The 14,393-nt window shown below is 39.2% G+C and overlaps 1 protein-coding gene across 1 annotated transcript in view; it reads right to left on the bottom strand.

Moving 5' to 3' along the window:
• The window catches only part of LOC140326269 (acetylgalactosaminyl-O-glycosyl-glycoprotein beta-1,3-N-acetylglucosaminyltransferase-like), a 29,122-nt gene extending 15,008 nt beyond the window's left edge, over positions 1 to 14,114 (bottom strand). The window contains exon 1 of the mRNA XM_072404716.1: positions 13,978 to 14,114. Within this exon, the coding sequence (XP_072260817.1) occupies positions 13,978 to 14,013 (36 nt within the window). The 5' untranslated portion in view covers positions 14,014 to 14,114. The remainder of the gene's footprint in view (positions 1 to 13,977) is intronic.
• Positions 14,115 to 14,393: the final 279 nt, after the last annotated feature.

Below are 14,393 nucleotides of genomic sequence, written 5' to 3'. Positions count from 1 at the left end.
TACCACTTGCCTCCAAAATTGCCCAATAATGGGGCATTCACACTTAAAACATGCACTCCAATCTGAGAGACCCATATGATAGGCTCTTTGAGGTGAGATGTAGTTCCTATGGAAGAGTTGAAAGAACATTTCTCTATACTGAACTGCCAGAATAGCCTTCCAGGATAGTCTGTACATTTGCAGGATTTTTGAGACCGGTAAATTAGGAAAATGTGTCTGCCACTTTGCCATGCTCACCCTAGAAGTTTCATGAGTTAAATCTGTTCAGAGAAACTCATAAAGTTTAGAGATAGCTTTTGTGGGAAGCTGAGAGGACAGTAACATCTTATCTAGCAGATAATCCCAATCATGAGGGGGTAATTGTCTAACAGTTCTTACTGCATACACCCTCACTTGAATTAGTAAAAATATACTGTCCGCCATAAAGGGGAACCGATTTTATTCTAGGAAAGAGTATACCTTGTGAGTGTCGGGGTTAATTAGTAATCTGATTGTGGTAAGCCTCACTTGGCCCATGTCGTTAGCAATGAGGAAGCATATCCAGGTGTAAAATCAGCATTGCCTGCCAGGGGGAGATATAATGAAGTATGGGTATTAGGTATTTCTGTTTTCCATAAAAAGTGCCAGAGTTGTCACATAGAATAAATTAGAAGGTTCAATTGTATCGCTTCTTGGCAGGAGTTCCTTGTGGATATGTAAAATAGCCATGGGATTCTGGGAAGGATATAAAGAGAAATCCACCCGCAAATTTGTATAAAAAGATGTACTGTGTATCCAGTCTTTTAAGATACGTAACAATGCTGCCTGATTATAGAGAGCCACATCTGGTACATTCAATCCACCATTTTTCGTAGTTTGTTGAAGGATAGCACAACTGGCTACAATATGTTTGCCACCCCATATGAATAACCAAAACAAAAAGTTAATGCGTTTTAAATCTTTGGTTGGTAAGAAAACTGGAAGGGTTTGGAAAAGGAATAGTAACCCGGGAAAGGTGATCATTTTAAATCACCTTTTAAAATCTGTCTGCATTACTCATATAGCTTTTTGTAAAATTCAGCGTGTAAAGTTTTGTTTTAGGGATCAGTACTCCCAAGTACCTAAAGTGGGACTTAGCACATTGAAATGGGAATAAAGAACTCCAGCTCGGTTTGTGCCTGGGACACAGAAAAAGGGCAACAGATTTGTCAAAATTTACAGTATAACCTGAAATTTTTTGAACATAATAATTGTCCATTTTTTGGACATAATGAAGCATAAAGACTCTTTTGGGTTAGCAAGAAACAACAAGATATCATCTGCAAAAGCAGTAATTTTCGTCTCCACAGAACCAAACTTTATACCAGTAAATCTAGCGTCTAGTTCTAAAATACACAATAAGAGATCTAATGCGAGATTAAACAACAAGGGTGATAAGGGACATCCTTGTCTTGTGCCACCATGCATAGCAATAGGCTGCGAAAGCTGATTGTTTACAAAAAGATGGGTTGTGGGATGGTTATATAGAAATTTTGTAAAAGTTTGAAAGCGCATACCAAATTGTCTATAAGCGAGCAATGAGTGTAAATACGGCCATAATATCTTATTAAATGCTTTTTCTGCGCATGATTTTTGTTATTCTTGTGTGGTTGCAGCAATAGCTGTACGTATGCCGATAGAAATGTGTCGATTTCTAAGGAATCCCAATTGATGAGTAGTCAATTGAGCGGGTAGTACAGGTTGCAAGGGACCTGCCATATTTCTCGCCATCACTTTATAATCAGTGTTAAGTAAAGCAATTGGCCTATAGGATGAAGGGCACTCAGTGTCTTTATAAGGTTTAGGAATCAATGAGGTGTGGGCTTGGGTAAAATTTGGAAAAGATATTTGGTTATCCAATATACCATTTTAAATTTCCAACAGTTAGGGGGAACTTATGAATGGAACGTTTGGGTTTCTGTGGAGACACTAAATTAGATAAGAAAACCTGTCTTTTTTCCCCATCGATAAAATTTATATTTAGTATTGCGTGCTTTAGATAATGCCTCGGTGTGTAAATGTTTATCCAAAATCATTGCTGCTTGTAACCAGGTCCGTCTATTAGAGTCCATTGGATCAAGTGTATGAGTTCTATGAGCTGCCGCCACATTGTCATATAAGGACTTGCATAGTTTTTTGTTTTCTGTTCTTTGGCTAATTACATAGGCTGAAATCTGGCCTCTCATAACCGCTTTTCCTGTTTGCCAAAAGCAAAACCAGGTGCTCCCAGTGCTGGATGTTATCATCCTGGAAATTAGCCCAGGAGGTTAGTAAAAAAGATTGGAATGCTGGGGAGGAGGATAAGTATGTGTGGAAGCGCCATCTAGGTGATTGAGCAATTGGATGTGCCAATTCTAGTTTCATCAATACTGGGGCGTGATCCGATAAAAAGATCGGCTGATACACCGTTTTCAAGATTTTGTGGAAAAGTGAGTCACGGGTTAAGAAAAAATCTATACGGGGAAAAGGTCTTATGTACCTTGGACCAGCAGGAAGAATCTCTCTGGGTTGGATTGTGTGTTCCAGGGGTCTAAGAGGGACAAGGATTCCATAACATTTTATAAAACACTTGAGCGAGAAGTGGAGTGTGTTTCAAATCTTTCCACTTTAGGGTCTGGGGCTAAGTTAAAATCTCCACCTACTATGAAATTTGGAAAATCACGTGATAAATGTAATTCTGAAATTTGTATGAAAAAGTGGGCATTAGGACCATTGGGTTGAAAGATATTAAGGAGAGAGTAGGTGGTACCCTGAATAACCATTTTCAATAACAAATAGTGTGAACTCTGGTCTACATGGACATCAAGTAATTGGTAAGTCATGGTTTATTTTTAAGGAGGGTACTTGTTCTACTCCTTGAACTCCTCAGCAATTTGGAGTAAGTGAGTGACACCTTAAAGACCTAATTTGTAATACCATTGCAAATATCAATATAAAAACGCAAAATTGTGCAGCAAATTTTTTTTTAACATATTGTGCTGTAATCCTTGTTATTTTAACTATAAAAAAACTAACATCATCTCGTTTTTCCCTGTATAAGGGAAGATAGAAAACAAACCTTCAAGTAGATCTGAGAACATTTTCTCATTCCCTGCATAAGGGAAGGCATATAGCTTGAACCATCTTAGAACAAATTTCAAACGTGGTTGTTGACTATTGTGTAAGTAACTTTCCAAGTTAACAAATAACAAGAAAAAAACAATAATCCGCAAAATAATTGCAATGGTCTCCATTTTTAACCTCTATCTTTGCACTATTTGCAACAGTACAATCATATAAAAAGGCAAAAAGGAGCATCAAATATGTGTTTCACATAAAATATAAACAGAAAATAGTTACATTCCTGGCGAATCATCAGTGGTGGGTGACGTCAGAGTTTCTTGTAGACAAGAAAGGGCCGATTCCAGGTCATCCAGTAGTTAAGGAGATCCATTGATCGTAACTTTGAGCTTAGCCGGATATAATAAAGCAAAAAGCATTTTCCGTTCAATCAGGAACTTGCTGGCAGACGAGAGTCGTTGTTGCTTGCCGCTGCAGAGAAATCTTGAAAGATGAGTATCTTGTATCCGTTAACCTGTAGAGTGCCAGATTTTTTGTAGGTAGACAGGATGCATTCCTTATCCATGTAGTGGAAGAACTTCGCAATCACTGCGCGTGGTTTTACATTGGAGATGCGGTCCCCAGGACCAATACGGTGTATGTGTTAGACCATGCGCGAGGACAATGGTTCCAGATGAAGGGCCTGCATCAGATCAACTGTAATAAATTTTAAAAGGTCTGGGTACTTGTGAGTTTCTGAAATTCCCAAAAAGCTTAGGTTGGATCGCCGGTTTCTGTTTTCCAGATCCTCATATTTTTCAGACAGTGACGCTAATTGGTTGGATTGGATGGTGATTGTGGATTGGTGTTGTAGTACTTGATCCTCCAGGTCACTCACTCTCTGCTCCAATTCAGATACAGGAGAATACAGAAGTATTACCGGTACTAGAAATCTGCTGGAGCTTTGCGTCAAGGGTAGCTTGAATGGCGTTAAATTTTGTATCAAAATAAGGTAGCAGTAGGTTGTAGACTTTCTGTGCGGTAGAGGAGGAAGTCACCTGCCAGATCTTTAGATTTATTTTGCTTACGCAGGTTACCAGGGGTAGAGCGGGTCATGTATTTATACATCCCCTTATGGATTAATAAAACAAACACCCCCACGGTAGAGGTAACAATTGTAGTAAAGCAGCAACAGAAGGAAACACAGTCCTGTCAGGAGAGTCTTGTATTATCATGTAAGCCAGAGGCAATAACTGAACAAGAGCACAATGTAAAGCTAGCAGGGTGAGCCAAATTTAGAAGGTATATATCAGCAATTCAGCGGTTCTCTGCAGTAAATCCCTTTGCTGGAGTTTTTTTTCTTAAACCAAGACAATGATTCTGAGGCTAGAGCATAGAAGTAGTAGGGAACTTGAGGCGATGTGTAAGGAAAACTTCAGTGCAGGCAGGCTTGAAAACAGTTAATAAAGAGCCTGTGGTAGTTTCTCCTTCACAGGATCCTGTCAGCACCAGAGAAGCAGCAGATGTGGTGACACGTGCAGGCAGTTTGTGGCTGCAGGAAAGTCACTTCATTGGGTGAGAAAACTTGCACTAGCAGGAGCTCTGGTAAAATATGTTGGCGTTATATAAATCCTGTTTAGTAATAATATTAATAACACTGGCAGCTGTGTTGGCTCCGCCCCCGGAATTGGACAAAATCATTTTAAGTTTAGCAAACAGTGGTTTGAAATTGGCCTCGTATTGTTGGTCACACCTCCTTGTAAGCTTAATGCCCAGGTAATCCAGATATTGAGCGGACCACTTAAATTGAAATGCTTGTGGATCTCAGCCAGAATCGAAGATGAAAGTGTGATATTCATGGCTAGAGATTTCTCTTCATTAATTACTAGACCTGATATGTGTGCAAATTTTGATAAAACGTTTACTAAGTTTGGCAGTGTAGGCTGAGTAATGGTAAGCATGATATCGTCTGCGAAAAGGTTTAATTTATACGCCTCCCCACCTCCTGCAGTACCATAATTATTAACATTGGACCTTATCAAATGGGCTAAAGGGCTCTAAAGCCAATATAAAAAGCAACGTCAATAGAGGACACCCTTGTCGTGCACCTCGTCCAATGGGAAATGCTGGTGAATAATATGAAATATAACATATTCTGGCTGATGGAGAGGAGTATAATGCATATAATCATGTCATAAATTGTGGTTGAAAACCCCACTTAGGAAGAATATAAAATAAATAATCCCATGAAAGGGAATCTAAATGCCTTATATGTCCAGAGCTAACAACATACTTGGGATGTCCTTAGAGTAGGCAATATGAAGTACTGTCAGGAGTGTGCTTAACTGGTACAAATCCCACCTGATCCTTATGGATCAGGGAAGGTAAAAAATTATTTAATCTTGTCGCCAAGATTATTGTCATTATTTTGATGTCCATGTTGGGTAGCGAAATGGGCCTATAATTATGGGAATCTAACTCATCTTTGCCAGGTTTAAGCAGCATTGTCTTTCAAGTAATTGAAAAAAAATCGCAAGATGAGGTGCCAACTGATCTTGAAATTAAAAAGTGCGGAATAGCCATCCGGCCCTGGTGTCTTGTTAATTTTCAGTGACTTAATAGCTGTGAGAATTTCTGGTATAGTAATATCCACTGCTAATTTATTTCCCAAATCACTAGGAAGAGTGGGAAGATGTATCAGCAAATAACTCATCCGCTATGGAAGTTTTGAAAGCCGGTGGGGAATCATACAAGCTTGTCAAAATTCCCTTAAGTGCTCCACTATAGTAGAAGGGTTTGCCATAACAGACCCATTTAACTGCTGTAACTGAATAAAGGTGGCACTGTCACAAACCCATGTCTAAATGAGCCTTATTGCACATGCTTAGGTTGCACCGCACTTCGCACATGCTCAGTGCGTATCCTTAATCTGCACATGCCCAGTGCAAGCTCCAATCAGAGACTAGGACGGCACTATATGAAGGCCCATGATTTCCTTCCAGTGCGGATCGATTGTGACAACTTCCTGATTCCTTGTTCAAGATTCCTGATTCCTGTTTCGTGTTTCCTGGTTGCTGTTTCCTGATTCCTGGTTGCTGTTTCCTGGTTCCTGCTTCTCGCTACTCATGCATCCTCCGCTCTCCATCTGATCATCCATGCAATCTATTATCACCACTGTTATCAGCATTGGACATTTACCAGCACTGTTATCTGCCCAGTCATTGGACATTTGCCTCTACTGTTTATCCACAAGGTCATTGGACATTTACCACTATCTTTTCTCCAAATAAACTAAAAGGGACATTTACCCATTAATCTATACACATGTGTGTGTGATCTCCCAGTTAATCACCATCAAGATTCCCTCAAACAGAGATCTCCTTTCTGAAGGCTGACAGGAACCAGATTTGGCAATAAGCAGTTTATCCATCATGGACCCAGGCTTATTGGCTCTTGTACTGAACCTTTGCTTAGTCCATCTAAGTTGCTTTTCCACATGGCTATCTAGTAACAGATTGAGTTCTGTACTTGTTTGTTAGACTTATTTAAATACACTGTTATCTAGTGTAGCTTTCCATATAGATTCCAGTTGTTCAAGAGAAAAGGTAAATTCTAAAATTCTTTTATTTCTCGCTTTTTTCCGGTGAGACGCCATCTCACCGTCTCTGGGTATCATAGCATAGCGTCATTTAACCGCCAGTGAAACTCTGGGGATTTAGGAACTCAAGCATCACATGCCAGTAGTACTGGTGAGTGGTCAAACCAAGGTGTCACCATGATTTTGGAAGCGGTCACACAAGGAAACAGTTGCTGTGGAACAAAAATGTGATCAATCCTTGTGAAGTTATTATGATAGGGCAAATAGGTAAAATCTTTCATGGTGTGATGAAGTTCCCTCCCAACATCGATTAGTTGTTGATCAGATAGAAACTCTATAAACTTTTGAGAATTGGAAAAAAACATTCCCAACTGACTAGGGGCTCGAGTAGATGACCTATCCAGTTTACCATTCAGTACAAGGTTTGTATTCCCCATCACTAAAAGGGTACCTTTTTTATGTGTAGCTAAATAAATGTTTAAAAAAATGAACCTGGTGATCATTCGGGGCATAGTAATTCACAATAGCGATTTGCACATCAAAAAGAAAACCTTGTAATATCAGGTAACAAACAGTAGGGTCCACAATTTCATTAGTGTATGTAAAGGGCTTGCTTTTATTCAAAGCTATCAACACTCTTTGCTTCTTCTGAGGGTACTTCTTATGGAAGTAAGAGGGCCGAGAAGATTGTGAAATCTAGTCTCCTGCAGACAAAGTATGTTCGCCCGCAGGGACGCATAATAATTGAATTCTTTTTTCCTTTTTTGTGGGGAGGTAAACCCTTGTACGTTATGAGTAACAATTACACATTTCTCATCCATCATAATATTTGTCATGTCTGTAGAATTTGTTTAATTGTATTATATAACAAAAGGTGGCTCAGATTTTCCATCTGCCACTGATGCACACCATACTGTAGGATATACCAAAGTAAGGGGCAAAACAACAAGAAATAAATCCAAGAAAAAATATAATAATACCAAAAAGGAACAACAGGCAGAAACCAACTGGTCCCAAATAAAGGACCATTGCTAAAAAAAACAGACACGAGGCATGCTATATAGCATTGTCAAAAAAAAGGTGAGGCATCCAACACACCCGGCAGATGTGGCTATACAGTACAAAATAATTTGAGCCAGGCAAACTGAAATACTGGGACAATAATATCCCTCCAGTGTAACACACTCTAGAACAAATGAGCATATAAAACGCCTATCCTTGACCTAAGGCAATGTATAGTGCCCCCAAACCGTATAGGTAAGGGTCATCAGAAAATATATCTATACCGTCTCGAGCAACATCATGTATAAGGCATATGGTGTTCAGAAAACAAAGCAATTATTAGTCACAAAACGACATGTGATTGCATTTGGATGATTGCAGCTTTTGAGGTGGGGAACGCTTCCTACGTCTGCTTGTTTCCCAAATAGAAAAAAGACTCGGGGATCTTTGTGGTCTCGGCGAATCCCTTGAACTGGTAGATCCTGAAGCTTGTACAGAGGACCCATATGGGTAAAAGACAACCTGAAAGGCAAGCCTTACCTATATTTATTACCAAGTTCCTGTAGAGTGGCCAAAAATGGTTTAAGGGCCTTCCACTTCTGTATAGTTTGAGGTGCCAGATCTGCAAAAATTTGATAAGCATATGATCCAAAAGAAAGATTCTTTTTATTCCATGCTGCCTTCATAATGACTTCTTTGGTCTTGTAGTAATGAGGTTTAATCACATCCCGCAGAGAGACGTCTGTTTTTTTGGGGCCCAAGGCCCTATGTATGTGATCACATTCCAATCTATCTGGGGCGGTATCAGGAAGTAAATCTTGTAACAGATCACCAATAAATGTAGGCAAGTCCACAATTGACTCCGGTAGACCCCTGATCCGTGCATTACCCCTCCTGTTTCTGTTATCTAAATCCTCCAATCTATTAAGAGTGCTTTGTAATTCTGTTTGAATGGTGGATATATTGTGATCATATGAGTCAATTACCTTAATGCAGGGGTCAGCAACCTTTACTATCAAAAGAGCCATTTTGCCTCCTCTTCCACTAAAGAAAAACGTATCATCCTGTTACATTAGAAGCTGGAGGCTTCTAATGTAACGGTAGATTTTTTTGATGGGCAGAGTTCTTTATGTTCTGACGATGCCTTAGCGATGAAATTTTAAGGGGTGTTAGCCACAGGTGTCCCTCATTTGCAGCTTTAATTTTGTTCACCTGTACCCCCCAAATCTTGAGTAATTGGGGTTCAGGTGCTTAGGACACTATTTGTTTCAGAATCTTTTTTTTCTTCATTTCCCTTCTCTAAAAAACTGGTGCGTCTTATGGTCCAGTGCGTCTTATGGTCCGAAAAATACGGTATTTCACTAGTGGAGTCTTTAAAGCACTGCAATAAAAAACGATACCCAGGAAAAATAATTCTTCAGCAAAAGTTTGACAAGTAATTTGGGGGCTTCTGATAAAACATCAGTCTAGAATAAAATAGGCTTGGCAAAGGGAATAAATGGATACCACTCCAACTCGTTTCCCATTTCCAATGGCACGAGACAGGGGTTTCCTCTCTCCCCTTTGATTTTTATCTTGTTTCTGGAACCCTTATTACGGAGGATACATGCTAATCCAAACATTGAAGGGCTGGAAAAAGGTAACTCAAAACAAAACTGCAGCCTATGCCGATGATTTATTATTTGCGATTATGAATCCTTCAGTCTTTCTCCTGAACATAATGAGTTTATTGGAGATCTATGGTGCTATATCAAATTTCAAAATTAATATTTCCAAATCGGCTGCCCTAACCATCTCTCTTACACTGGGCAGGTTCTCTAGACTGCAACACTCCTTTAGCTTTAAATGGGATCCCGATTACATCACTTACCAGGGCACTAAAATACCTAAAACTCTATCAGGGATTGTCCCTGAATTTTCAACCTCTACTAAGCAAATTAAATTCTGACCTGTCTAAATGGGACAAACCCCATTTCTCCTGGTTAGGTAGGATAAATATAATCAAGATGAATGTACTCCCACGCTTCCTGTATCTGTTTTAAACACTACCGATTCATATTCCCAGCTCTTTCTTTAGATCTTTGTGTTCTAGCATCTTTAAATTTTTATGGCAAAATAGATCTCCACGTTATAACAAGACACTTTTGATGCATCCTAGATTGGCGGAAGGATTGGCAGTGCCTAATCTATTTAAATATTAGATCTCTGCACATCTATCCAGAGTAGTGGACTGGTGTAAACACAGACAAATTAAACAATTAGTGGAATTGGAACAGACACTGTCCCTCACCTATTCAATTTTAGTGTTGGTCGAATAGCTCAATATTTCGATTCATCAGCTATTCGAGTGGTCGAATGTCAAAGTCGAACACCATTAAAGTCAATGAGAGGAAAAATCTGGGTTTTTTTCAGGATTGTGTAGAGCTTCTACAGCCTCCAAACAGATGTAAAAGATACATTATAAAAGTATACATAACACTATTACATACCCCTGTACTTCACATGAATATTAAAGAGCACCTGTCACATCAATAAAAGGCTAAAGCTAGGTACACACTTTCAATAATTATTGTTAGAAAACGAACGATTACGACCGATCAACGATTATGCACGATTATACTTGAACAATCATATTGTGCACAATTCTGTACATGCTGTAACAATATGATCGTTCAAATATAGTCCACCAACAGTGTCCACACGCTAGATACAATCGTTTGACCGATGCAAGGAGGGACATGTAAAGGAGAAAGTGTACTGCAGAAACATGCACAATCACTGTGCAAAGGACTGTACACACGATAGATAGCGGTCGTTCATTTCCAACGACAATCCTCGTTCGTCAGCGTCATTGGTCACTTTTTTTTGGCTAATCGGTTGTTCATTGGTGCTCGTCAGTCGTTTCTATTGATAATTATTGGATGTGTGTACGCAGCTTTAGTCTAAGCGTTTCCCCAGCGTTTATGGCTTAGACTACACAGACTGTTTCCCCAGCGTTTAACCTGAGGCTTTTAAAGCCCATGTTTGAAGTCCCCATGCATTCCAATGGGCTAATCTACACCGGGACATTTCCTTCAGGCACGTTTTTGAGCGTTATCTTAAACGCTGCTTGCAACGTTTAAAAAATTAAAACGCTGGATAAACGCGGGAAAACGCTTCCATTGAACTCAATGGAGGCTTTTTCAAGTATTTTTAGGCTTTTATGAAAGCTCCTATTGAAAACAATGGGGCTTTTATAAATGTTTTTAGCAGGACTTTGGAATCTGGAAGCCCCCTTTAATAAGGGGACTCCCAGATCTCCACCACCCCACCCTGAGAAATGAGTACAGGGGTACATAAAACCCCTTACTCATTCCCTGAAAGGGTTAAAATATATGTAAAAAAATAGGACGAGGCTTTAACCTCCCAAGCGGTAACCCCAAGAGAGACTCGGGGTAGAAAAAAAGATGCTACAAGTGGTAACCCCGAGTCACTCTCGGGGTTGAAACACCTAGGGAAGGTTAGTAAATAGAGCGCTTACCTGATCCGCCGGGGTCCCGCGCCCTCCAGCGCTGCGGTCTTCTTTCTTCTTCCTGCTTCTTCATCTGATGAGTCACCGGGGGAGTTCCCGGTGACGTCAGTGCGTGTGTACGTCCCAGCCGGGCGAATCGGAAAATTCAAAATCCATTTGTATTGCATTCAATACAAAACAACTGTACTGAATGCAATACATTGGCTTTTTATGTGTAAAAGCAGTACATTGTTTTCAAGAACATTTATTTTACAGTATGTATAATACTATGAATATAATATGTATTTTTTTTTTAAATTACATTTTTTTTTAATCAATTTTTTTTAAAATATATAGATTTTTTAATTTATTCAATTTATTGTTTTTAAATGATTTTGTTTTTCAAACTTTATTATACTCATACTATTATATTATACTGTAAAATAAATTTTCATGAAAAACAATGTACCGCTTTTAGACATATAAAACCGGAAAGAAATGAACCGCTAGGGAGGTTAATGTTAAATTATTTTATTATATGTGTGTGTGTTTGTGTAACTAAACTTTTTTTTTACAGGTTATCTCAATGATAGGATGATTTCCAGGGCTGCAATGAACACAGCCCTGGGAATCCTCCTGACAGTGAGGGATCGCAGGGCACTAGGGGTTCAATGAGGACAAGCCTCTCCATTCGCCCCTAGTGCTCTGTGATTGGCTGAGGTTTTACGTTTCTCAGCCATTCAGTAGACATGAATGGGGAGACTTGTGTCATCAGCATTTCCCTTTCCTCAGCCAATCAGGGAGCAGAGCAATCAGCAGAGCCCTGCTATGCTAACAGCTCCGCTCCCCTGATCACTCCCGCAGCCCTAGAGGAGCTGTGACGTGTTCTGTATCTGTAATACATGTCACAGCTCCTGTAGGGCTGCGGGAGTAATCAGGGGAGCAGAGCTGTCAGCATAGCAGAGCTCCGCTGACTGCTCTGCTCCCTGATTGGCTGAGGAAAGGGAAATCCTGATGATGCTTGACCTGTCATCAGGGTTTCCTATTTCTCAGCCAATCACAGAGCAGTAGAGGTGATGAATGGAGATACATATCTCCATTGAACCTCTATTGCCCTGGTATTGCCTGAGGTTACAGGTAATTGAAGGCACGTGCTTCCAATTAGCTATAACCGCAAAGTTCCCACCGTCCGGAAATCCCACAATGACATTATGATTCATAATTCATTGTCGGATAACGTGTAAAAAATAACACAATATCCACAATAGGTTGTACCTGGGACATCTGTTATAGGTTTTGGGCAACCCTTCTGTGCCCCCAGGGGTTGAAGACCCTGTCTTTCTTCATTTAATTTCTTCATTTAATTTCATCCAATAATTGCAGAGCTTCACAATTTCTTAAGTCGGGTGTTTGGCTAGGTAGGGAAGACCCAAGCTTTAAAACACTTCTGCATAAAAACATATATAAACGTTGAAGGAATGTTTATATGCATTTTTAAAACCGTCCATGTAGACCCAGCCTAACATCATTTCACTTCTGAGGCTGGGCCCTTATGAAGAAAAAATTATTATAAAATTTGTTCTGTAAATATTTCTAAATACATATACTTTCTGTTTACATTCTGAAACTGCCATAACAATTCAGTATAGATTAGATCAACAGACCAACAGAAGAAATTTAAATACATAGCAGAATATTAAAACAAGACTCACCCTGTTAATACACACAGTATAAATAACTTCTTCACAGAAAGTTTGTTTAGGTAACACAGAATATTGTTTTTTATACTGTGACAGATTGTAAAATTCCATTATGCCAGGAGAGTTTAATTTGGTATTATGAATCCAAATTGTACAACTGGCAGGATTTGGCATAATAAAAGATATATGAAAACTTATGTTGTCTTAAACTGGTCTCCACCCTATTTGAAAAACCAGCATTTATACATGTAACATTACTAATGTAAGGGACAAGAGAATGGCATTCAAGGCTACTATAAAAAAGGGTTGCCCCTAGGCAAACCACTAGGGCTGTGCTCCCTCACTTCATCAGAAAATGCCACACTGAAAAATACTGCATTGAAGTAAAAAAAAGAGAGCCTCCGGTCAAACAGCTACAAAAACAAGAGAAATGGTGCCATGTATTCATATAGAATACAAACAGATAATAAAAATTACATTCAGCATAGTATACTAGAAAAGTGGTAATGCATAGCATCCAATAATACATACAGAAAAGAGGGGGTTATTCCTTGCATACAGTAAAGAAAAGGAGATACAGGACCTTGACAATACATACAGAATAAAAGTATAAACTGACACCCCATGCAAAACAAGAATTGTGCTATTGAGAAGCAAACAGAACAAAGGAAGTAGTATTGCAAATGGGGCAATATGCATAGAAAAAAAAGCACACTAAAAATTACACCCAACATCCAGTTTACCTATGGCACTATGCAGTGTGATACACATTAAGAACAGATACTAAAGCTAGCATATAGAACAAGAGAGGTGGTAAAGTTCAGCATCTATAAATATACAATAAGTAATGTACAGATTTTACAGAATCTCAGAAATTACAACCAGCTTGTAGGGAAGCAGTAATAGCCTCCACAGTGTCCATATTATACAGACTAAGAACAGATCAATACTTCTAATATACAGGGCAAGATAAGTGGTACTGTGCTGTGTACATACCATGATGTAAATAGGATCTGAAACCATCAGAAAAACACGGCAGAAGCTCAATAACAGTCAATTTATTGGTGCTTAACAAATAAAGCAAATTATTTTCAGCAAAAAATCAAATGAAAGAGAATTGCTTACTTTACCTTTATTCTTGTGGGAAGAAAACAACAGTCTGCCATTTGACTTGCTGGTCCAGGAAGAATAGCTAGGGATGCACAGCTGTACAGGTATTTCACAAAAGCACAACAGTACTGCCTTTAGCTCAGCCACTCACCTGAAGCTGAGACACACCTTTATTCTTTCTCTTACCTGTATGGCTGCTGTGATATTCTGACATCTACTTCAGTAGGATTGGCCAACTCCCAATGTCCAGCCAAGGAAGTGGAGGCACCAGAGAGACAGTGCTCCACCACATAAAGTATAAGAATAAAGTCAGTGCTCCACCACATTATTAAATTCCTACAGCTCCAAAAATATTTGAGCCGCTCTAGCATTTGATCCTTTGCTCTGCTTCACCCATGTAAAAAAAGCATGACAAAACCAATCTTTCCAAGAAATG

The sequence above is a fragment of the Pyxicephalus adspersus genome, chromosome 3 (genome assembly GCF_032062135.1).
Source record: "Pyxicephalus adspersus chromosome 3, UCB_Pads_2.0, whole genome shotgun sequence".
Lineage (NCBI taxonomy): Eukaryota > Metazoa > Chordata > Amphibia > Anura > Pyxicephalidae > Pyxicephalus > Pyxicephalus adspersus.
The sequence above is the reverse complement of the archived record's forward strand: the minus strand, read 5'-3'. Positions and strand labels throughout refer to the sequence as shown.